Source organism: Protopterus annectens, chromosome 10.part0 (genome assembly GCF_019279795.1).
Source record: "Protopterus annectens isolate FY-2018-M chromosome 10.part0, PAN1.0, whole genome shotgun sequence".
NCBI lineage: Eukaryota > Metazoa > Chordata > Ceratodontiformes > Protopteridae > Protopterus > Protopterus annectens.
The window spans coordinates 1,751,971,725-1,751,997,545 of NC_056744.1; the positions used below are offsets into that span (position 1 = coordinate 1,751,971,725).

The 25,821-nt window shown below is 43.3% G+C and overlaps 1 protein-coding gene across 1 annotated transcript in view; it reads right to left on the bottom strand.

Annotated features, from left to right (window-relative positions):
- Positions 1–25,821, bottom strand: part of RABEP2 (rabaptin, RAB GTPase binding effector protein 2) — a 472,624-nt gene that overhangs the window by 20,671 nt on the left and 426,132 nt on the right. Inside the window, exon 14 of the mRNA XM_044087055.1 lies at positions 444–560. Within this exon, the coding sequence (XP_043942990.1) occupies positions 444–560 (117 nt within the window). The remainder of the gene's footprint in view (positions 1–443; positions 561–25,821) is intronic.

Genomic DNA, 25,821 nt, shown 5'->3' on the forward strand with positions numbered 1-25,821 from the left:
TGTCAGCTCACCTGTTCCAGAAAGGAGGTAGAGGTCACTGCTGGTGATCTGACATATCCCTGGTGATGTTGACAGTACTGTAATCATGTGTATGACTGCCTTTAAACTTTGGCACAGATGAGATGCTGGAGATAACTGATTTTATATGTGGTGATGCATGTGCAATCAGTTGCTCTGCCCAGCTAGGGTATACAAACAAAATCCCAGTGCATGACAGCATATGACACTGCAGGATGCAATACTCTAAACCATTTCTTCCATTTCCCACTTTACCAATGAAGTGGTCAAAGCCTCAGGGAGATACTACAGGTAGCACTAAGGAACAAATGTAGCTACATCAGTATATGGTCAGCTGGAGGGTATGTAAACAGGGCCAAAAAATTAGAATGTTATCTCTCTGTCCCACCTCCAAAGTTAAGTATCTTGCCCCACCACCATCTTACCTGAAGCGTCTGAGAAAGCTGAACAAATTCCCGCTGCACCTGCTCACTAGTGTTCAGTTCTTCCTGCAGCCTGTGAATTCTGCTCCTTTCTTCACTCAGCTGAACTTCCAAATTTCTCTAAAAACGATGCAAGAAAAGAGGCAGTTAAGAAAAAATGGGAATACACAGAGAAATTAAGGTAAATCTGACTTACAAGCTTGGCTAGGCTTAAAACTGTTCTTGGTCTGATAGCCTAATCATCTATGAACCAATAGACATGCATAAGAGGAAAGGAATCCACAGAATGAGGGAAGTATTAGCAATCATTTAATTCATCAAAGCAGTGGACAGCAAGCAAGGAATACTAATAACTAACTAATGGATACCAAAATTATTAGCAAGTATAAAAATGACCATGGCCAATATGCAAGGAAATCAGATAGCCTAATAAACACCTATGAACCTAACAACCACAAGGGCCTTTTTAAGCATAGCCATGCATCCCAAATCTCTGACAAGTTCTGATACCCTTGATAAGTGTAAGCATGGGCCTCGGAGATGAACCATTTACAGGTTACCTGTATCCATTAGAGACAAGTGCCAAACCAGGGATGAATTTCCGGTCTCCCATCCAATTATGCAAGTTACACTTGAATTGGGTTAGGGAGGAACTCTACTTTACATGGATGGGGAGCCTGTTCCATAGATGAGGTAGTCTCTGGGATACATACCTATCTCTCCAGCAGGTCTATTTACATCACAGGTATGGTTTAAGTCTTTAGAATGGGTGATTCTGGTGCTGTTTGTTTTGTTGATATGCAGGAGGTTCATCAGTGTGGGGTCTGACAGTGCCCTGTATGCCAAGCATAGATCTCTCCTCAAAAGCCTGAAGGAGACAGAATACAGGGATAGGGCCTTGAGGTGGTCTGCATAGGGCATATTACTTATGCCCTGTATTATTTTAGTGAGGAACCTCTGTGGACGTTCCAATTGTAAGATATGCCTGGTTAGGTACATACCAAAGGGGGCATTGTACTCAATGATAGGTCTGATGAATGCCGAATACAGTGGAATAATGACTTCCTTGGACTCAGATGCCATATCTTTATTTATAAATTGCGTGACATAGAATGATTTCCTCACCACTGTAGACATGTGATGATCAAAGGCTAGATTACTATCTACAGTGCAATGAAAGTATTTGCCCCCTTCCTGATTTATTTTTTGCATGTTTTTCACACTTAAATGTTTCAGATCATCAAACAAGTGTAAATTTTAGACAAAGATAAAGCAAGTAAACACAAAATGCAGCTTTTAAGTGATGATTGTATTTAAGGGAAAAAAAAAAAAAAAACTATCCAAACCTACATGGCCCTATGTGGAAAAGTAATTGCTCACTAAACCTAATAACTAGTTGTGCCACCCTTAGCAGCAACAACTGCAATCAAACGTTTGGGATAACTGGCAATGAGTCTTTCACATCTCTGTTGATCACATCTCTGTTGAGGAATGTTGGACCACTCTTCTTTGCAGTACTGTTTTAATTCAGCCATATTGGAGGGTTTCCAAGCATGAACTGCCTTTTTAAGGTCATGCCACAGCATCTCAATCGGATTCATGTCTGGACTTTGACTAGGCCATTCCAAAACCTTCATTTTGTTTTTTTTAAGCGATTCAGAGGTGGACTTGTTGGTGTGTTTTGGATCACTGTCCTGCTGCAGAACCCAAGTGCGCTTCAGCTTGAGGTCACGAACTGATGACCGGACATTCTTTTTCAGGATTTTTTGGTAGAAAGCAGAATTCATGGTTCCATCAATCACAGCAAGTCGTTCAGGTCCAAAAGCTGTAAAGGAGCCCCAGACCATCATTCTACCACCACCATGTTTGACTGTTGGCATGATGTTCTTTTTCTGAAATGCTGTGTTACTTTTATGCCAGATGTAATGGGACGCACACCTCCCAAAAAGTTCAACTTTTGTTTCGTCAGTCCACAGAATATTTTCCCAAAAGTCTTTGGGATCATCAAGAGGTTTTTTTGGCAAAAGTGAGATGAGCCTTTATGTTTTTTTTGTTCAGCAGTGGTTTTCGCCTTGGAACTCTGCCATGCATGCCATTTTGGGCCAGTCTCTTTCTTATGGTTGATTCATGAACACTGACCTTAACTGAGGCAAGTGAGGCCTGTAGTTCTTTAGATGTTGTTCTGGGTTCTTTTGTGACCTCTTGGATGAGTCGTCGCTGCGCTCTTAGGGTCATTTTTGTAGGCCAGCCACTCCTGGAAGGTTCACCACTGTTCCATGTTTTCTCCATTTGTGGATAATAGCTCTCACCATGGCTTGCTGGAGTCCCAAAGCTTTAGAAATGGCTTTGTAAACTTTTCCAGACTGATAGATGTCAATTACTTTGTTTCTCATCTGTTCCGAAATTTCTTTAGATCGTGGCATGATGTCTTCCTTTTTGAGATCTTTTGGCCTACTTCACTTTGTCTGACAGGTTCTATTTAAGTGAGCTCTTGATTCAACAGGTCTGGCAGTAATCAGGCCTGGGTGTGGCTAGTGAAATTGAACTCACCCTTCACAAAAATGTGATTAACCACAGTTACTTCATGATTTAACAAGGGGGCAATTACTTTTTCACACAGGGCCATGTAGGTTTGGATAGTGTTTTTTTCCTTAATAAATAAAATAATCACTTAAAAACTGCATTTTGTGTTTACTTCGGTTATCTTTGTCTAGTATTTGTCTAATATTTAAATTTGTTTGATGATCTGAAATTTAAGTGTGAAAAACATGCAAAAAATAAGAAATCTCAGGAAGGGGGCAAATACGTTTTCATTGCACTGTATGTGTGTCCCTAAGCCCCTGACTACTGGGTCATCTCTAAGGGGTGTGTTGTCAATATGATAGTTATCAGGGATGGATGACTTGCCAAAGGATACTATTATGCATTTCTTGGCATTTAGTTTTAGTCCATGGCTCTGACACCTTTTGTTTGTCTGTGTCAGCCACTCCTGGAGAACATTTGTGTCAGTGTGAGATTCAATGACAGCTCCTAATTTGCAATCATCTGCTTCTGAGACATAAATGCCAAAAAGGAGCAGTCCAAGGACTGATCCCTGAGGGACTCCACTTGTGACTGGCAACTTTGTAGAGGTGGACTCCCCATTTCTAACTTCCTGGGATCTGTGAGCCAGCTGGCTCTACACAGGGTGACATACGGGTTTGTACCTAACCTCTTGAGTTCGTCAACAATGCCCGATTGAGGTATTGCGTCAAACATCTTGGCCAGGTCAAGACAGGCAGTGTGAACAATTCTACCCTCATTCATTGCTTTGGTGACCTTCTCAAAGAAGTCCACCAGGTTGAGTAGGCATGATCTGCCCTTTACGAAACCAAACTGGGCTGGGTCCAGTGTCTGGAGGTTTATTATATCTCTGTTGATCATCTCCATGATAATTCTTTCCATGGCTTTACATACAAGACTAGTGAGACTTATGGGTCTGTAGTTTCTAGGGTCTGTAGATGGCTCACCTTTGTGCAGAGGGATGACTGCTGCCTTTCTTCATTCATGAAGCACGAAGCCTGTTTGGAAGTTACAATTAAATAGTAATTCTAGAGGCCCTGATATGTCATGTTTCATGCTACTTAGAACGTATCCTGGGATACTGTCTGGGCCCACTGATTATTGTTCTTGGTCTTAGAGTGAGCATTAAGGACCTGTTCCCTAGTGATAGTAGGGGGATTTATATTTGATATTTTCTGAGGGAAGGTTGAGGGGGGAGAGAGGAGTAAAGTTGGAGCTGGATTTATCAGTCAGGAGGTTTGCTATATCATCTGGCTCAGTATAGGAGGCTTCATTTACAGTGAGCTCTGCACACAACTGTGTAATGCCTTTGAGGTTGCAGACATAGCTAAAGAATGCTTTGTGGTTGTCCATGGCCTGGGAGGCCAAACTTACCTAAAATTTGGCTTTGGTAGACTTTATTTGTCCTCCAAGTTGTTTGTTTAGTTTGACGAGAGTGTTTTTATCCTGCTGGGTGCTGCACCTCCTAATCTTTGCCATGATTTTCTTCTTCCTGTTACACAGCCGACTGATTTTGCGATTCCACCAGGGTGGCTTGTTTTTTGAGTTAGTTCTGTACTTCTTCCTGGTGGGTACAGCTGCCTCTATGCAGCTATTAACATGCTTATACAGGGTGTCTGCTAACAGTTCTGCATAGGCAGAAGTGTTCTCAGGGTTTATAGGGACTTGACATTTTGCCAGGTTCTCACTTAATAGCAGGAGGTTACCCTTAGAACAGTTCCCGAATATGTATATTTGGTGTCGTATAGGATTCCCAGTTAATAGTGGGGTTATTAGTCACCCATGAATATGGTATTGGGTTGAATGGTTAATGTTTCTAATAAGTTTAAATACATGGCATGGGTTTCCTGGTTCATAGAGAAGGACCTATAGCTTGCAAGGAAGTGTTACTGGATTTTACCTATGGTGATTTGAACATGGAGCAGCTCAAGAGGATTGTCCTGTTTGACCTGCCTTGAAGTATATTTAGTTTTGATGTAAATAGAGACACCTTCACCTTTAGTCTCTGCCTGGAAAGTAGCTGGCCTAAATGTATGGAAGGCATTATAACCTTGTACTGTATGTGTGCTCTCCGCAGCTTTAAACCATGTCTCAGTGACTGCAAAGACATAAGCATTCTCTAGGGTAAAAAGAGCTTCTAGGGAGTGGAGTTTTTAGTTTAGACACCTAGCACTGAGCACTAATACCTTCAGATTTTCTTGGTTTTGATTTGCTATGTCGGAAGTACTTTCAGTTTGGCAGTGCCTAAAAAAGGCACTAAGGGGGGAGACAATGCTTTAGCCAATATTCAAAAGCCTAGACGGGAGAGGTACAGACCATCCCTGGCAAAGCAGCATGGTGTGTTGACCATCTCCTTCTGTGCTGACAAACACTGCACCCCCTTGGAATGACATCAGAAACTAAGCCAATTATTAAAATCAATCATCTTTTGTTCACGTTGTGGCATCATCCTTAGAGAAGGTAAAATGCTGCTCAATGCTAGGTTCATACCAACCTTAGACACATATTCTAAGACCTCCATGATGTCTCTCTTCATATAGTCTAAGGAGGTACGTCTCAGGTCATTTACTTCCACATGAACTATGAGCCATATTTGTAATTGTGGTCCAATAACCTTAGTGCATGTGTAATGTGTCAGATCCTAGCCCCTGATAAGCAACTGAACGTAACTTTCTCCTTAGCCTGGTGAGAGGGCCATCAGTGTGTCTCACGATGGAGTTTCCAATGACTAGAATGTTGGATTGTGTGGTGATCTGCATCATGTGCTTAGAGGTAGAGGCTCTACAAGATGTAGCTCTACGTGGTGATGTGGGTGTTGTTTTGAAAGAGTGCATTTGGGGCTGCTGAGGGCATTTATTGTGTGTACTTCATCTAGGTCTTTGTGGTTTAGGAAGTAAGTGCCTTAGCAAATGTGGGTCTATATGTCTGCTTTGAATTGTGCAGGACAGGTACAGCATGTGTGCTACTAACAACCTTACTGACATTAGGAGTACTTTTATGCGAGAGCTTTGCCTCCAGTAACATTGTGTAAATACATCTCTCACATACCATATCAGTTTGCTTGAGAATTAACTAGTTGTCAGGAAACATGAGGCAATTTCTACATTGCAGCAAGATGCCCATATCCATCAAGTCAATAATGGAGACAGTAAGAAAGTTCATATCCATGGCAACAGACCCTTTTTTATTGATTAGACGGAGTGAGAATATCAATCACTGTCGGGAGTATCTGGTTTGCAACTAAGTGGACAGTATGTTTTAAATGTTACCCAAGGTAGATTAATGCGGGACACTGCAGAATCTGCAAAGAAGAGCGACAAGATTACACACAGTGACCAAAACTACCAATCTGCAACTGCCACTTCAGAAAAGAACTGCAAGCTATCAATGGATGATTTGTAAAGCCCTCAAACCACAGGAACATCTCAAGACAAACAGAAAAGTTCATATCCAAGAGCACTAAAATAGTTAGTGCCACTTCAAGTACAGCTCAATGTTAACAAATAAGGCAGAACACATGTCTGCAGAGACAGAACCTTGGCACAGCAACATAATGAATATTCTGGAGAAGGAACAAGAAATACCAGGAACAGAAGAAAGTGCAATGCTAAAAAATAAGTCAGAAGGAACATTTACAAAGTAATCAATAGAGGGAACACAGAATATGAAGCAAGGCATTAAACTGCACTTCCTGGATAAGAAATGATCACCCTCACCAGAATAGAGCAGCAGTAATAAAGGAGGGAAACCATTTCAGAATATACATGTGTGCATGAACACACAGAAACACAGGGTTAAGGTACACAAAATGGAGACAGGAAAGGTATGCTCAGAAGTGCAGTATGTACACTGCAAAACACAGTAAATAAAGACGTACAAACACTAACAAAAAGAAATTATGAGAAAAAATTGTAAAAGAAAGGCAAAATGAGTTTAGGGTTAGGAAACTAAGAACTAGACTATCATCAAAAGGCATAATTAGGATTTCAAATACTAAATTCTCATGCAGCATGAACATGCAAACAGGACATAACATTAACCTAAAATTACGTGTACTTAAAGATCCTTCTTTAGCAACCTCTAAAACTTGTGCCACAGGTGCTAGGGCCCCCCTTTACCAAAATTCACTGCACAGCCATCTCCTTCCAGTTGTAATTTCAGTGAAAAAAATGAAAAAAAAAAACAAAAAGGAAGGTGACAGGAGATGGCGCATGAGCTGACTTAACAAGAGGGAATGGAGGAAGACATTTTACCAACGATCATCAAAGTTAACATTATGATGAAATCAGTGGAGGTACCAAATATCATCAAAGTTGACATTATGATGAAGGCTGTGGAGGTACCAAATATCAAAGGTGACATTATGAAGAAGACCGTGGAGGTACCAAATGTCATCAAAGGTGACTTTATAATGCAGGCTGTGGAGGTACCAAATGTCATCAAAGCTGACTTCATAATGAAGGCAGTGGAGGAATCAGATGTCATCAACGGTGACATTATGATGAAGGCTGTGGAGATACCAAATGTCATCAATGGTGACATTATGATGAAGGCCACTGAGGTACCAAATGTCAAAGGTGACATTATGATGAAGGCCGTGGAGGGACCAAATGTCATCAAAGGTGACATTATGATGAAGGCTGTGGAGATGCCAAATGTCATCACAGGTGATATTATGATGAAGGCAGTGGAGATATCTACTGCATTAGCAAAATAAGCATTGTGGACTGCAGGTACAAACCTTCTATGCTTCTTATAAACACAAGTGCAACACACTTGGCTAACAACCTGGAAACTTGTGTGAAAGCAGTATACATATTAACTTTCTTGCCCAGCTGGGATTTAGAAAAGAACACAGAACCCAATTGTCTTTTCTTAATGATTTGATTCTGACCATGCAAAACCTAAACTGTCTGGGGGCATCCATAAACTGTTCCCGTAATTAGTGTACTATGGGAAGATGACAGGCAAACAGATTCATTTAAATTAGTGTCTGTAGCAACCCTGGGCATAAATAAGTTAAAAGCCACCAGCAAGAGGGTCTTCCAAGGCATGAATTTCTAATCAGATTAGGCTGCAAGTTCTAAACAATCAGCAAATTTTATAACATTATCACTTAAAGGACAGACAAACACATTAACAGAAAGAAAATCATACTAGCATTTTTTCCATTTACAAACATCATCATCATCAGCCCCCTTTTTCCCATTTTTCTACATGGGGTCGAGGTATCATGTTAACTGTTGCCAACTCTCTCGATTCAGTGCCACAGTCTTGCCTTCTTCAACACTCATGACTGTCACAGATCCTTTCACACAATCCATCCACCTCTTTGCTGGATGTCCTCACTTCCTCTTACCTTCTTCCTGTCTGCCCCAAACCTTCCTCACCAGATTGTCTTCTGCTTTTCTACACATGTGCCCAAAACCCACAGTAGTCTGTTCTTTGATCTTTTCTACAATTGCAGCTACTTTGGCTTCTGCTGTTATGTCCTCATTTCTTCATCTGTCCGGCAGTGTGCATACTATCACCTTTCTCAGGCACTTCATTTCCATCACCTCTAGCTTCTTCAACTGCTCTGCTTTTACTGCCCAGTTTTCTGTACCATACAGTAGTACTGGTCACACCATTGTCTTGTACACCTTACTTTTCAACTTCTTTGGCATTCTTCTGTCATAGACTACACCTGATACTCTATGCCAGTTGGCTGCAGCCCCTCTGATTCTAGCCTTGACCTCTTCATTCAGACTACCCTTCTCAACTACTCCCAGATACTTAACGCTGTTTACCTGTTCCAATATCTTCCCTTCTATCTCTATTCTCAGCTTCTTCTGAATTCCCCAATTTGTTGCTATTACCACTGTCTTATCTGTGCTTAGTTTCATTCCATGTGCTTTCAGATTTACATTGCATTCTCCTATTCTTTGCTGAAGTTCTAGCTCAGAGTCTGCCTGCACTGCCACATCGTCTGCATACAGCAGCTTTGTTGATCCATCCCCTCCAAACTCTTTGCTAATGTAGTCCATCACCAGTATGAACAGCAGTGGGCTCAGAGCTGAACCCTGATGTACACCCACACCCACTGGGAACCCCTCTGTGAGGCCGAACACCGTCCATACTTGAGTCCTTGTACATAGCCTGCACTAATTCTACCAATGTTTCTGGGACTTAAAATCACCTCAGTACTGCCCAGATCAGCTTTCTTGGGACTTTGTCATATGCCCTCTCCAAATCTAGAAATGCCCAGTTGGATTCTCTCCTCATCTCTAGCTTCTTCTCAAGTATTTGTCTCAATGCAAACATCAGGTCAGTTGTGCTGCATCCTGATCTGAATCCAAACTGCTCATCTCCCATCTTACATTCTACTACTCTACACATCAGTTTATCAATCACCCTCTCCAGAAAGTACAGTTGTGTACACTTACCATAAATGTAGATGTTCGAGTGTATTCACTGTTGCAGTCATCACATTTGGGTTATCTGCTTGCAGTAGCCCTCAGTCGGCCTGATTAACAAAATCTTGGGTCCTGCGTCGGTTGCTGTCCCATCTTCCATGACGTCAGGTAGTCAGGGGTATAAAGCATGCAGCCGATGCCATTACATCAGTTTTTCTTGCCCCAGATGTCAGGTGCCCCCATAATGGGATGCAATTATATATATATATATATATATATATATATATATATATATATATATATATATATATATATATATATATATATATATATAAGGTTACACCTCCAACAAAAAAGTAAATACACCAAAATGCTTTAAACATAGTAAGTAAGAATAGAGGTATACCCAATATAAGTCAGGCGGTTGGAGGGAGGGTAACTAGGACTGCAACAGTGAATGCACTCGAACATCTACATTTATGGTAAGTGTACACAACTGTACTATGTTCTTATTGTTTCACTGTTGCAGTTATAACACTTGGGTAGATTCCCAAAGCTAAGGATGGGAGGAGGAAATTAAATAGCATTAGGACCAGCTATAAGGCCCTGCAAGACTGCAGTGGCAAAGCCAGCTCTGGATTTAGAGAAAATTGGCAAATGGTAATGCTTGGTGAAGGTATGTACAGAACTCCAGGTAGCAGCTTCTAGGATGTCCCTGGTAGGGACACCTCTGAGAAAGGCTGTAGAGGTAGATGCAGCTGTGGTAGAATGTGGTCTAATCCCCTGTGGGGTAGGCTTTCCATGGTGCTTATAGCATAAATGAATGCAATGGCCTATCCACTTAGAAATGGTTTGCTTTGAAATGGCCTTCCCCTCTGCCCCTGCAACAAATGCAACTAGCAGTTGTTCAGATTTCCTGAGAGGTTTAGTCCGGTCCAAATAAAATCTAAGTTGTCTGTGCACATCTAAGGAGTGCAGAATTCTCTCCCCTTTGTTCTGTGGATTAGAAAAGGTTGGCAAATGAATGGACTGATTAAGGGCCACACTGGATACCACCTTGGGCATGAAGGAGAGATTGGTCCTGAGGGACACCCTATCTGCATGAAAAATGATGAAGCTCCACTGCCATGAGGACCTGTAATTCAGACACCATTCTAGCTGAAGTGAATATCTAAAAGAAAGGCTGTTTTCCAAGAATGAAATTTCAACTCTGCATTTGCAGCTGGCACAAAAGGAGGTAGAGTGATTTTTTCCAATACAAAGTTAAGGTCCCTGGCTGGGGTAGGAGCTCTCCTGTGTGGTCTTAAGTTTTTGGTCCCTCTGAGGAACTGCTTCAGCAGTGGATGAGAGAAGAGGTGTGGTTCTGTGTTGTAAAGAGATGAAATGGCTGCGGCATGAATTTTGATGGAGGAAAAGGAAAGGCCCTTGTGCAGCATCTCAATTAAGTATTGATGAATCTGAGGTAAACTGGGCGCTGCTGTGTCCATGCCCTGAGTTTGGTTCCAGGAACAGAATCTTTTCCATTTTTCAGTGTAGGATTTTCTAGTACTAGGCCTCCTTGCCTCCAAAATGACATCCAACACTTGCTTACTGAAGGATGGTAACAGAGATCAGGTAATTAGCCCGACTGCCAGATTCAGGGTTTGAAGCTGTGGATGCAGAATCTGGCCCTCTTGCCGTGACAGCAGGACAGGGGTCTGACGCAGGTGCCATGGTGCTAGCAGTGACACACTGCGCAAAAGGGTGCACCAGTGTTGGCGTGGCCAGTCTGGGGCAATCAGTATCGTCCTTGGTTTGCCCTGTTTGATCTTTAGTAGTACCTTGGAGAGAAGAGGCAGAGGGGGAAAGGCATAAACTGACAGTTTTTTCCAGGAGAAGGACTGGGCATCCACTTTCCAAGCTTGTTTGTGGGGAGTCCTTGTGCAGAATTTTTAAAACTGGTGGTTCTTGGGGGAGGCAAACAGATCTATATCTGGGCTCCCCCATTTGTTTCTCAACATGTTGAATATCTTTGGTTCCAGTTTCCACTCGTGTGAGTCCATGAGATTTCTGCTTAGATCGTCTGCCAGTGTGCTTAGCTTTCCTGGCAGGAATTGAGCCTGCAGGTGCACTTGGTAGCTCAAGGCTGTGTTCCACAGAGCCATGGCTAGTCTGCAGAGAGGGTATGAGTGGATTCCCCCCTGCTTGTTTATGTACCACATAACAGTGGTGTTGTCCGTCTTTACCATTAATTGTCTTGGAAGGATGTGGTCCTTGAAGGCTGTCAGAGCATTCTGTACAGCTAACATTTCTTTCTGATTGATGTGCAGGTGCATTTGACTTGGGTTCCATTTGCCCTGAATGCACTTCCCTGCCAAGTGAGCCCCCCATGCACAGACCGATGCGTCTGTTAGGGTTTGGGCGGCAAGGAGTAGAGTGAATGGCAGTCCCTTGTTTTGGTGACAGGTGCCTGCCCACCAAAGGAACTCTATCTGTAGACAAGGAATGATAGGAAGCATTGCTTCTAGATCCTGAGAATGCTGACACTATAGGCTTTTTAGATACCGTTGTAGTTTCCTCATATGGAATTAGTAGAATGCAGGAGGCCATGAACCCCAGGGCTTGCAGTATTTTCCTTGCAGATAGCTGGGTCTTTGTTGCCAGTAGTTTGAAGTAGGCTGTCAAATGAACCTGTTTTTCTGGCATGAGAAAAGCCATCTGGGAAGTTGTGTTCAAGCTTGCTCCCAGGAATACAATTTGTTGGCAGGGTACAAGATGTGATTTCTTTTTGTTTATAGAGTACTCCAAGGAAGTTGGCAATGTCTGTACAAATGTCAGATGATTCAATAGTATGTTCTGGTTTTCTGCCTGAGTTAGACAATTGTGTAGGTATGGATATATTTGGATATTTCTTTGCCTGGAAAATGCAATGACTGGAGCTAGGCACTTCGTGAATACCCTGGGTGCAGTAGATAAGTCAAAGGGCAGTGCAAAGAACTGATAGTGCATGCATCCTGCTTTGAAGCGCAGGTATCTTCTGCAGAATTCCCTTACTGGGATGTGCAGGTAAGCTTCCTTTAATTCCAGTGTTGCCAATCAGGCATCTTTGCCTAGCATAGGAAGCAGTTGGTGAAGAGTTAACATTTTGAATTTTGAAATCACCAAAAATGTGTTTAGGATAGAGAGGTCCGGTATAGGATGCCAGTTGTTGTCTTTTCTGGGTACCAGGAAAAGTCTTGAGTAGAAACCTTGTCCCCATTCCTCTTCTGGGACAGGTTGAATAGCCCTTAAGCTTAAGAGAGCATGAATTTGCTTTTGAGCCTCCGCCCACTGATTTGGGGGTAGGTCTGGCCAATCGTTTGGGGTTGGTAAGGAGTGAAAGTGGAATCTGTATCCTTGGTAAACTATATTTAAAACCCATTTGTCCTGGGTAATGAGTTCCCAATTTTTTGCCTGCCGGGCAAGCTTTCCCCCTAAGGGAACAGTCAGTTGTGCAAGGCTTGGAAGAGATAAAATTAAGTCATTGAGACAGTTTACCATAGGGGAGAGTCTTACCACTCCCTGCTTTGGAAGTGGGAGCCCCCCACTGCTTAGCCCTGCGAGTACCTTGGGACTGAAGCCTGGGTGTTCTGCTGGTTCTGGGTTTGGTCCGAGAAAGCCTGGAAGAGGCAAGAATGGACCAATTTTTAGAGGGCCAATGCCTACTAAATCTGGGAGGTTGTACTTGCAGGAAATCTTTAACAGTTTACATAGACTTATCTTTTCCCTCCATATTTTTAAGTACTACTTCTGCTTTGTTGCCAAACAGGCGGTCTTGGTTTAAGGGAGCATCCAGCAATTTAGCTTTAACATGATCTGGCAAAGACTGCTCCTTAAGCCAAGCATGCCTTCTAAGTACAGACCCAGTGACAGCAGCCCTGCAAGATGCCAATAGTGAATCAAAACCACATTCCAAAGTATGTTTTCCAACTTGTTCATCAGAATGCATTAAATCCTGTAGATCTTTATTTTCAGCACAGTCAGGAATCAACATCAATTTCTGTTTAAGCAATCCACTAATATGCTGCTGATACTTCAACATATGAAACTGACAGTTAAGGCCCTAATGGCCATTGCTGCAGAAGTGTATACCTTCTTACCCAATCTATCCAGCACCCTGAAATCTCTATCAGAGGGGGTAGGATTTTTGGCAATAGTAGCCTTAATGCCCTTCGGTTCCTGTGAAGTGGTCTCAGGATGGGCAGTAGGATTTTTAGAGAGGAACTTGTGAGAGTCAGGAACCCTGTAATACCTATCAGGTTTTTTGGGAGCAGGAGGTAAATAATCAGGGGCCAAGCCAGATTCTGAAAAGGCATCATCAACAATGTCCAGTACAGGGAGGATAGCTAAAGGCTTGTGTTGGGGCAAGAGTAAGAAATCCCTAAGCCTCTTTTTAGAGTCAGAGTAATCCTGACTTTCCCAGCGAAAATGCTCACTAAGAGTATGCAAGGTTTTACCAAAAGAGAAATCCTCTGGAGGGGAAGCAGAGGGAACAGAGTCCTCTGCATCAGAATCCTCATAGGTAGATAAGGGTAAATCCTGGTCATCAGAGGAAACAGAAATTTCATAATCCTGATCAAAAGAATCATAAGCAAACTCAGTCCTAGGTCTCTTAGAGGGGGAAGGTTGGCTTCCCTTGATTTAAGTAATGAAGTCTTCAGCCATTCTTATCATTTGTTTTTTAAGCATAGAGGCCTGACCATGCGGTCTGGGCATCGGTTTTCTAGGCATGGATCGAGTTTTAGGCCTTGAAGAAGAAGACGGCATTGGTTTAATATGCAAGTCAGTAGGCCTGAATACACCCTCAGAAGCCGGTGCCTGCACAGCGGCTCCAGACCCATCCAAGGTAGAGACATCCGCAGGTTCCACAGTTGAAGCATCTCACTGCATACTGGAGTTCGAATGGGTCTCAGTAGAGGCCTGTGAATCAGAAGTAGCGGGTATCATGCGCTGCAAAAGCGCCTCACTGAGTACTGGCGAACTGGCGACTAGCTTAGGAGAAGCTTCGTCAGCAGATTTGGACCTATGCGGTCTATCTCTGTCTTTATCTTTGCGTTTTTTCAGGATGTCGGTAGTCGGGCGGCTTACTGAAGCCATATCTGGATAATTGAACGAGTACCAAAATATTTAGAAGTGTAAATATACAGACGAATAGTTCGTTGTTTAAATAAGGCACAAAACCGACAGCGAGGTACATCGTGGTCAGGGTTTAGGCAAGGAATGCAGTACAAATGAAAATATTTATGAGGTATTTGCTTTCCACAAGAAATACAATTATTGACTTTTACTGACATCGGTTTAGAGCAAGAAAAAGTTTCGCCAATGGGGTACTTAGCTTAGTTGAAGACTTCGGTTCTGAAACTCGAAAACGAAAATTTCAGGAGTCAGACTGCTTCTGCTTCGGGCACCGCACGGCAAGAAAGACTGATGTAATGGCGTCGGCTGCATGCTTTATACCCCTGACTACCTGACGTCATGGAAGATGGGACAGCAACAGACGCACGACCCAAGACTTTGTTAATCAGGCCAATTGAGGGCTACTGCAAGCAGATAACCCAAATGTGATGACTGCAACAGTGAAACACGAAGAACATCTTTCATGCAATGTGATAGGAGTTTGATGCCTCTGAACTGCCACAGACCAGATGGCTTAGTGGTTAAGGTCTTCGCCTCCCATGCACAAGGTTTTATCCTAACCTCTGACCAAAGTCTGTTTGGAATTTGCATGTTCTCCCTGTGTCTCCGTGGGGTTTCTCCCATGTCCAAAAAACATGCTGTGTGTTTCCATCTCAAACTCACCAATGAATGGAGCTGTGGGCAGCAGCACAGACTCTACATGGTGCCTTATAGGGGGAAGAGTTGTACAGACCAACCACTTTGGGCATCTACTGTGGTGCGCAGTATCCTCAAGCTAGGAGAACACAGATCACAGACTGCACGCTGTGGCAGGGCTAGCCACTCAATGGTGTAAAACATGGCTCTGGGTGATTAGGTCATGTTGAATAATGTCACCATTTATACACATTATACATAATATGTTTTGCCTCTGTATGACTACCATCAGTCCAACATTCCATCAGTCATTCAAATTCCTGCCTTCCCTTAATACTTACTCCTCCTCCTGAACATTATTCTACATGCATTTCTCCCACAATTTCCATTTATTTCTATGTTACTTGCTCATTCCCTTTCAAAAGATCTCTCTTGAAGTTCTTTTTCACTACTGAATACTTCAAATACAGTTGGCTCAGACTTTGATTTCCATTTTCTAGAAATTGTTTTTTTGGCAGCCAAAAGAATGAAACTTAACAAGGCCTGACTATGTTTAGGCAATTCAGATCCTGTGTCCGAGCTCAAAAGAATAATTTTCTTAGTTATAACCATTTGCTCACCCAATATTTCTGACAGAGTACTCTGCAGGGAATTTTTAAAATCTGCTAACTCATAACACTCCCAAAACATGCCCCCAGTTACCTCTTTCTTCCCCATTAAACCTTCAACATTTTCTATCTACTGGAGTAAAAATTCTTTGAAGTCTGCTTGGGATATACAAATACCTATGCAAACACATCAAAGCAAAATTCCTAAAGCTTCTGATCTTTGTTGCCTATTTGGGAGCCATACATATGCCCTAACATTGTTCTCTTGTAAACTGCTTTTCTAGCCTCTCGTCCCAATCTACTCTAACCTCTTCTGTTCCTGTAGTTATTGCGCAATATTTTATATTCCTTACTAATTATCCCCTTTTTTTAAAACAGCAGCTTCTCTCTTTTCCTATATTTTGTTATCAATCGCTGATAAGGATAGGGAATTTCCAACCTGCAACCCAAACACCTTCTTGGCCTCCTCTAATTCCGTTACCAATAACAATTAGCTTCTTTAGCACAAAATGAACATTCAAAGGTAGAACTAGGTCTCACAGTGGGAGCCACAACTGAAAGGTCCCTCACAGTAACATCTTACAGACCATCAAAGGAAGCACAGTACTGACCAGAATGAAAGTCGGAGATGACCGACAAATAGACCTTGATGGAAGACTACCTTCAGCCAGAATCACAGATCTCCAACAGGTAATAAAGAAAAACTGGAATGGGAGTAGAAAAACAAAGTTCATTTCTCTCAGTGAGTTTTTTTTTTTTTTTTTTTTTTTGAGTGGGCAGCACTGGAACAGATGATGCTTGAGATCATGCTATCAGAGAAACCTGAGCATTTAGCAATCGTTAGGAATGGAGCAGTCAACTAGTTTTTTCCAAGTTGTGCATGTCTGGGTGAGAAATTTATTTGGGGGGCAAAGGCCCAAAACCAGGGACACATTTTAAATATTGCTTGTATAATGCTAAAATAAAGTGTTTTGTGTTACCATGTGTTTCCTGAAAGATAGGAAAACTGAAACTTAAGCAGCTATCATTATTTAGTGACTCTCCAGACCCTCACCCAAACAGTATTTAATATTGTTGAAAATTGGTCCATGCAACATTGCCTCCTCCTGAACCCCAAAAAAACAAAATTACTGCTTTTTGCTCCTACCCAAAAGTCACCACAAATTTACTTCACAGTAACTTCCAACAATGGAACTAGCATATCCCAATACTTCAACTCGTCTCCTGGGTATTAGTATTGACCACAACCTTAACTTTGACGATCACATTAATACTACCATAAAATCTGTCAACAAAAAACTTGGCTCTCTTTATAGAATCAAGCCCTTCCTTACGCCATTAGCTAGAACCACTATTGCCCAGACCCACCTCATCTCTACCCTGCTATATGCTTCAGCCATATATACCAATCTATCCAAAAACAACCTTAACAAACTTGCAACCAGCTACAAACATAGCAAGATTTGCCACTGGTGCCCCTTTTAGAACACACCACTGCCACAACCTTAAACAATTGGGATGGTTAGAACTGCAGAACCAACTTCAATGTCAACAACTTACTATGACCCAAAAAATCCTTCACCACCCTAATAATATCCCAATCCTCTCTAGCCTTATTAAGCCATACAAAAATCTAACAACACTATGCTCAGCTAATAAACTTCAAGTCTCAACTACTAAACCTAACAGAGCTGGGGACTCACTTTTCTCTAATACAGTGGGAAAAAGCTGGAACCAGCTTCCAAGTGAACTTTTGACTCTTTCTTCTACACTGCTTTTCAAAAAAACACCTTAAAGAATACCTTAAAACACATTGGCTTTGTCCCTGCTCTAACCCTGACTAATACTTCTTTCCTCAATCATGCTCTCCTCATACTTTGTTAACCTTTTGTACATGGATGCTGACCTGAACTAACCAGTTATTTAACATCCCACTAGTATCCAACAAGTTTCCCTTTTTACTACTTTATAAGAATCTTTATATTAGCTTTACAAAAAAAAAAAAGGACTCTGTATAAGTTTTTCCATATTTAGAATCTCAACAATGTTCTACTATTATCTTATTATTGTATAAATTGTATGTTATGCTGTAAGTTATGTTGTTGCCTATGCTTGGAGCTTTTCTCCCCGGGCCTCTACTGAAAATGGACATGTATCCAGTTAGACTAGCCCGGTGAACAAATGTAAAATAAAATAAATAAATAAAATAAAACTGTAGATCTCACTGATTTGCCATAAAAACACAAATTTTAAGAAAAACAGACCAAAATTATGAGCCAAATATTCTGTGAAAATCTGGACAGTAGAAAGCTGTGGCCACAAGTGGTGGTATTAGTAGAGAATTCAGGCTCTTGTTCGAGCCTGAGTAACACTAACCCACCAGGTATACCTAACTGGGGCATTTTACACACACACACACACACACACACACACACACACTCACTGACACACACACACACACACACACACACACACACACTCACACACTCACTGACACACACACACACACACACACACACACACACACACACACACACACACACACACACACACTATCTCCTGCAAATAGAAGAACAAAACTCACTTACTGGCATGACTCTGACTCTGGGAGCATCAATGGACAGTACAGTTGTGTACACTTACCATAAATGTAGATTTTTGAGTGTATTCACTGTTGCAGGCATCACACTAGGGTTATCTGCCTGCAGGTAGCCCTCAGTTGGCCTGAATATCAGAGTCTCGGGATTTAAGCGTCGGATGCTGTCGCCTCTTCCATGACATCAGGTTGTCAGGGGTATAAAACATGCAACTGATGCCATTACATCCGTTTTTTTTGCCCCAAATGTCAGGAGCCCCCAAAATAGGAAGCAATTACACTGTGTAGATCACCTCCAGTAAAAAGTAAATACCACTGCCATAAGATATGGCAAAAAAAGAGGATAGGTAGAAGTTAGGGGACTGGAGGGAGGGTAACCAGGACTGCAACAGTGAATACACTCGAACATCTACATTTATGGTAAGTGTACACAACTGTACTATGTTCTTCATGTTTCACTGTTGCAGTCATCACACTTGGGTTGAATCCCAAAGCTGAGGAAGGGTGGAGGCAGCCAAGAAGTATTAGGGCTGGCTAGCAGGCCTTGTAAGACTGCTGTAGCAAATCCAGCTCTGGATTTAGAAAAGATAGGTAAGTGGTAACACGTGGTGAAGGTATGTACTGAATTCCAGGTTGCAGCTTCCAGGATGTCCCTGGTAGGAACTCCCCTGAGAAATGCTGTAGAGGTTGAGGTAGCCCTAGTGGAATGGATTCTGATCCCCAGTGGGTTAGGTTTTCCACGGTGCTTGTAGCAGAAATGGATGCAGTGTGCTATCCATTTGGAGATAGTTTGCTTTGAAATGGCCTTTCCCTCTGCCCCTGTAGCAAAGCTGACTAGCAGCTGGTCAGATTTTCTGAACTGTTTAGTCCTGTCAAGGTAGAACCTAAGCTGTCGGTGCACATCCAAGGAGTGCAGGATCCTTTCCCTTTATTCTGAGGATTAGGAAAAAAGGTTGGTAAATGGATGGATTGGTTTAAAGCTACGCTGGATATCACCTTGGGCATAAATGATGGGATAGTCCTGAGGGAAACCCTGTCCGCATGGAAGATAATGAAGGGTTCCCACAGCCATAACGGCCTAAAACGCAGAAACTCTTCTTGCTGAAGTGATGGCTAGAAGTAGGGCTGTTTTCCAAGAGAGGAATTTTAACTCTGCTGTGGCAGCATGCTCAAAAGGGGGAAGCGTGAGCTTCTCTAGTACAACGTTCAGGTCCCAGGCAGGAGTGAGATCTCTCCTCGGGGGGTCTTAGATTGTTAGCTCCTCTCAGGAACTGTTTGACCAGAGGGTGAGAGAAGAGGGGTGGCTCAGTATTGTAATGAGCTGAAATGGCAGAGGCATGAATCTTAATGGATGAGAAGGATAGGCCTTTGTGGAGCAGCTCTGCTAGATAATCTAGGATTTGAGGTAAGGTGGGTACGGCTGTGTCCTTTCCCTGAGACTGGTTCCAAGAACAGTATTCTTTTCCACTTTTCTGAATAGGATTTCCTAGTACTAGGCCTCCTGGCCTCAAGGATGACATCCAGCACCTGTTTGCTGAGGGTTGCTGGTGATGTATTCATGGAATAAACCAGGCTGCTAGGTTCAGGGTTTGCAGCTGAGGATGCAAAATCTGGCCCTCCTGCTGGGACAGCAGAAAGGGGGTCTGATGCAGGTGCCAGGGTGGCACTGTTGTCAGACTGCGTAAAAGTGGGTACCAGTGCTGGCGTGGCCAGTCCGGTGCAATATGGACTGTCCTTGGCCTGTCCTGTTTGATCTTGAGTAGTACTTTCGAGAGGAGGGGGCAGAGGGGGAAAGGCATAGATTGAGAGGTTTTCCCATTTAAAGGATAGAGCATCCAGCTTCCATGCTTGGCTATGGGGAGTTCTGGTGCAATATTTGCTCAACTGATGGTTCCGGGGGGAAGCAAAGAGGTCCACCTCTGGTGTCCCCCACCTGTGGATTAGAAGCTTGAATGAATTGGGTTCCAGTTTCTACTCATATGGGTCCATTAGATTTCTGCTTAAGTTGTCTGCCAGTGAATTTTATTTGCCTGGCAGGAATTGAGCTTGCAGGTGCTCTTGGTTGCTCAAGGCTGTGTTCCACAGAGCCATGCCTAGCCTTCACAGTGGGTAGGAATGAGCTCCCCCCCTGCTTGTTTATGTACCACATGACTGTGGTGTTGTCTGTCTTTATCAAGAGTTGTCCTGGAAGGATAAGGTATTTGAAGGCTGTCAGAGCATTCTGTACAGCTAACATTTCTTTTTGATTGATATGCAGGTGCATTTGTCCTGGGCTCCATTTGCCTGCCATGTGAGCCCCCCATGCATAGTCTGATGTATCTGTTTTTAGGGTTTGGGCGGCAGGGGGTTGCATGAAAGGGAGTCCCTTGTTGTGGTTGCATGCCTTTGCTCACCAAAGGAACTTTGTCTTTAGCCAAGGAATGATCAAAATCACTGTTTCCAGGTCCTGAGAATGTTGACACCAGAGACTTTTTAAGTACCATTGACGTTTCCTCATATGCAGTCTTGCATATGGAATTAGGAGAATGCATGAGGCCATGAACCCTAGGGCTTGCAGTATTTTTCTTGCAGATAGCTGGGTTTGGGTGGCCAGTAGTTTGAAGTAATTTGTCAAATAAACCTGCTTTTCTGGAGTGAGGAATGCCATCTGGGAAGTTGTGTTCAAGCTTGCTCCCAGGAATACAGTTTCTTGGCTGGGTACCAGATGTGATTTCTTCTTGTTGATGGTATACCCCAGAGAAGTTAGGAGTCTCTTTACAAATGTCAGGTGCTGAAGTAGCAATTCCTGACTGTCCGCCTGAATCAGGCAATTGTCCAAGTATGGGTAAATGTGAATGTTTCTTTGCCTGCAGTATGCAATGGCTGGAGCCAGGCACTTTGTAAATACCCTGGGCACAGTAGATAAGCCAAAGGGAAGTGCATAGAACTGAAAATGCATAGAGCCTGCCCTGAAACGTAGATATTTCCTGCAAGATTCCCTTATGGGGATGTGCAGGTAAGCTTCTTTTAAGTCTAGGGTGGCCAGCCAGGAGTCCTTGGCTAGCATAGGCAGCAGCTGTTGGAGTGTAAGCATTTTGAACTTTGGTACCACCAGGAAGGTGCTGAGAATTGACAGATATAGGATAGGGCGCCAAGAGTTTTCTTTTCTGGGCACCAGAAACAGTCTGGAGTAGAAACCCTGTCCCCTTTGCTCTGTTGGAACAGGTTGAATAGCCCTGATACTGAGAAGAGAAAGTACTTGCTTTTGGGCCTCTGCCCACTGGTTTGGGGGAAGGTCTGGCAATCCGCTTGGAGTTGGCAGTGAATGGAGGTAGAATTTGTATCCCTGGGATACAATGTTTAAGACCCAATGGTCCTGGGTAATGTATTCCCAGTTTTTTGCATGCAGGGCGAGTTTTCCTCCTAGGGGTGCAAGTACATGGGCATGGCTGGGAAGGATGCAGAAGTCATTGTGAACTTTTTCCATAAGAGGGTGACTTACCACTCCCTGTTTTTGAGGTGGGAGCACTCCATTGTTTAGACCTGTGCATACCCTGAGACTGTAGTCTTTGTGGTCTATTGCCCCTGGGTTTGGACTGAAGGCCTGGGAGGGACTGGAAAGGACCAGTTCTTCGAAGGCCAATGCCTACTGAATCTAGGTGGCTGTACTTGTAAGAAATCTTTTAACAGTAAGAAATCTTTTAACAGTCTGCATAGATTTAGCTTTTTCTTCCATCTTTTTAAGAACTTCTGCTTTTGTGCCAAACAAACATTCTTGATTTAATAAAGCATCTAGTAATTTTGCTTTGACATAGTCAGGCAAGATTTGTTCCTTCAGCCAAGCATGCCTTCTCAGAACAGACCCAGTGACAGCAACCCTGCAAGATGCTTCTAAGGCATCAAAACCACACTGCAAGGTATGCTTACCAACTTGATTAGCAGAATGCATTAACTCTTGTAAATCTTTATTTTCTGCACAATCAGGAATCAACAACATTTTTTCTTTAATTAGTTCCATAATATGCTGTTGGTACTTCAACATGTGAAACTGGCAATTTAAAGCCCTGATGGCAAGAGTTGCAGAGGTATATACCTTATTACCCCATCTGTCTAAAGCCCTAGAATCCCTGTCTGAAGGGGTAGGGTTTTTGGCTGTAGTAGCCTTAATACCTTTAGGTCCCTGGGAAATGGTCTCTGGATCCGCAGTAGGATTTTTAAAGAGAAATGTGCGAGAGTCAGGTACTCTGTAGTCCATGTCAGGTTTTCTAGGAGCTGGAGGTAAATTATCAGGGGTAAGACTTGATTCCATGAAGACATCTACAATATCCAGGGCAGGGGGTATAGCTAGAGGCCTGTGCTGAGTCAAGTCTAAAAATTCCCTGAGTCTCTTTTTTGACTGAAGGTAGTCCTGGCATTCCCAGCAGAAATGCTCTCTTAGGGTATGTAAGGTTTCATCGAAAGAAAAGCCCTCTGGAGGGGAGGCAGAGGGAATGGAATTCTCTGCATCTGAATCCTCATAGGTGGATAAGGGTATGTCCTGGTAATCAGAGGGGTCATAGTCATTGGACTCATGGTCTGTAGAATCAGAAGGAAAATCAATTCTTTGTCTTTTAAAGGGGGAAGGCTGGCTTCCCCTAATTAAAGTAATAAGGTCTTCAGCCATTCTAAGCATTTGTTTCTGAGATATGGGAGCTTGAGAATGCGCTTTGGTCGTCTGTTTCCTAGGCGTAGTGTTAACTCTGGGCCTGAGAAATTCGGTAGTTTTAGTCAAAAACGAAGTGGTCTGTTTAATACGAACATCGGAAGGCCTAAATACACCCTCAGATGCCGGTGCCTGCACAGCAGCTCCGGACCCATCCAAGGAAGAAACATCCGCAGGTTCCATAGTTGAAAAAGCATCACATGGCAAACCGGACTCCGAATGGGCCTCAGTAGAGGCCTGCGAATCTGTAGAAGCGGGTATCAGAGGCTGCAAAAGCGCCTGAGTACCGGCGGACTTGCGACTAGTTTAACGGAAGCATCGTCGGCAGTTTTGGACCTATGTGGTCTCTTTTATCCTTGCGTTTTTTCAGAAGATCGGTAGTCTGATGCCTTAATGAAGCCATTTCGGAATACGGAGAATGAGAGTGAAAGAATTTAGCGACAAAGATAGCCAGACGACGAATAGTTCGGGCATTGAACAAGGCACAAAACCGACAGCATTGTCTGGGCCTAAACAGGTGACACAGTAAGAATGAAAATCTCTGTGAGGTATTTGCTTTCTACAGGCAAGAGAATTGTTAACTTTTTCTAACAACGGTTAGAGCAAGAAAAAAAGGATCCCCAACAGGGTACTTAGCTTTAGAAGACTGCAGGTTTGAAATTCGAAAAACGGAAATTTCAGGTAGCGGACGATTGGCACTTGCAAACGGCTTCTGCTTTGGGCTCCTGCGCGGCAAGAAAAGCTGATGTAATGGCATCGGCTGCATGTTTTATACCTCTGATGACCTGACTTCATGGAAGAGGTGACAGCATCTGATGCAGAAATCCCAAGACTCTGGTATTCGGGCAGAGTCAGGGCTACCTGCAGGCAGATAACCCAAGTGTGATGACTGCAACAGTGAAGGTCATCATCAGCAGCATAACTCCTGTAACACAGAACAATAAGAGAAGCCAGCCTGGACTGCTTTACTATGACAGGAAGTGGAGAAACCACGCGGTCAGATGAAGTGACCGAAGATTGGGCAGTTGCTCTGATGGGTGAGAGATGAGAACTGGAACGGGATCTAGTATCCAGGGAGGATACTTGAGATGAAACCTGAGGAAGGGGAACCACACTTGACGAGGCTAGAAGGGAGCAATGAGTATCATGGAACTCTGCAGTCTGAAGGTTTTCTGAAGTACTTTAGGGATCAAACATGTAGAGGAGAACCAGGGGCCAATCGTATACAAGGGCATCCTTCGGGGACTGCTCCTCTGGGGGAATCAGGGCAAAGTACCTGATGCATTTGTTGTTCATCAGGGATGCAAAAAGATTGCAGCAAGGTTGGCCCAACGGGCAAAAATCTGAAATGCCACTGACAGACTGAGCTACTACTGGTGCGGAATCAGGATAGACCTGCCGAGTTTGTCTGCCAAGATGCTGTACTCACCAGGTATATGCATTGCAAGTAGAAAGCAACTAGAAGAGACCACCAACTCCCACACTCTCATGGCCTCTCAGCACAATGGGTACGATTGTGTCCCCCCTTGCTTGTTGATATACCAGACCACAGACATGTTTTCTGTATGAATCGCCACCATTCCCACAGGAAGACAATCCTGAAGGCTTGCAACAAGAAGAAAACTGCCCTCATCTCTAGAACATTTATATTCAATTTGGTCTCCGAGGGGGACCAGGTGTCTTGGATGGTCTTGCCCTAAAATTGACTCCCCCACCCCAACAGGGAAGCATCCGTGGTCACCTCAGCCGTGGGTGGAGGAAGAGAAAACGGCATGCCCCAAAGGAGATCCTCTGATTGAAGCCACCACTGCAGGTACCATTTACAAATGTGAGTCAATGGAATAAGCATGGACAATGGATGAGACAGAATAGACCACTGCACCGCCAGCATCCACTGGAGCACCCGCATGTAGCATCTCTCTAGAGGAACGCAGAGAATATCTGCAGACAGCTCTCAGAATGAGGTACTCCTGCAGCAATGGAACCTCCAAGATGGCCTTGACCTGCTGCCTGATCAAGTCCACTCTATGGGGAGGAAATGCTGCAACCTCTGTGACCATGTTGAGATGAGTCTCAATGAATTCTAGGCTTTGTACCAGAGAAAGCTTCAACTTCACCAAGCTGACGGTAATCCCTAGCATTTCAAAGGTTTGCAAGAGATACTGTGCGACAGAAACCAGTAGATGCCTAGTGGGAGCTGGGAAAAACCAATCGTCCAGGTATGGAAAGAATCCCTGAAGCCTCATGTGAGCCACTATGACTGCTAAGCATTTGGTAAATACCCTGGGGGTGTGCAGAGTCCAAATGATAGGGCTCTGAACTGAAAATGATCATCTCTAATCCGGAAGTGCAGGTGCCACCTGGAGTGCCTGTCTATCTTGATACGATAGCATGCGTCCTGGAGGTCTATGAAGCACATCCATTCATCCTTCTGCAGTAGGGGCAGGGTGGACTGAAAAGAGACCATCTGGAACTTTGACTGCTTGACTAATTCAGTTTGCTGAGGTCCAAAATCGGACACAAGTCCCCATTCTTTTTTAGCACCAAAAAGAGGCAAGAATAAGTCCCGGATTCTCTTTGTGCTGTCGGGACCTCCTGGAAGAGTCTATATCAGATGATCAAATGTTTAGTTAAGCAAATAACTAATCGTCGATCACAAATAATTGCACACACAAAACATTGAACGGCAGTTTCCACTCAGGAAAACAATGCTGTTGCTCACCGAAAAATAAATAAATAAATGAATAAA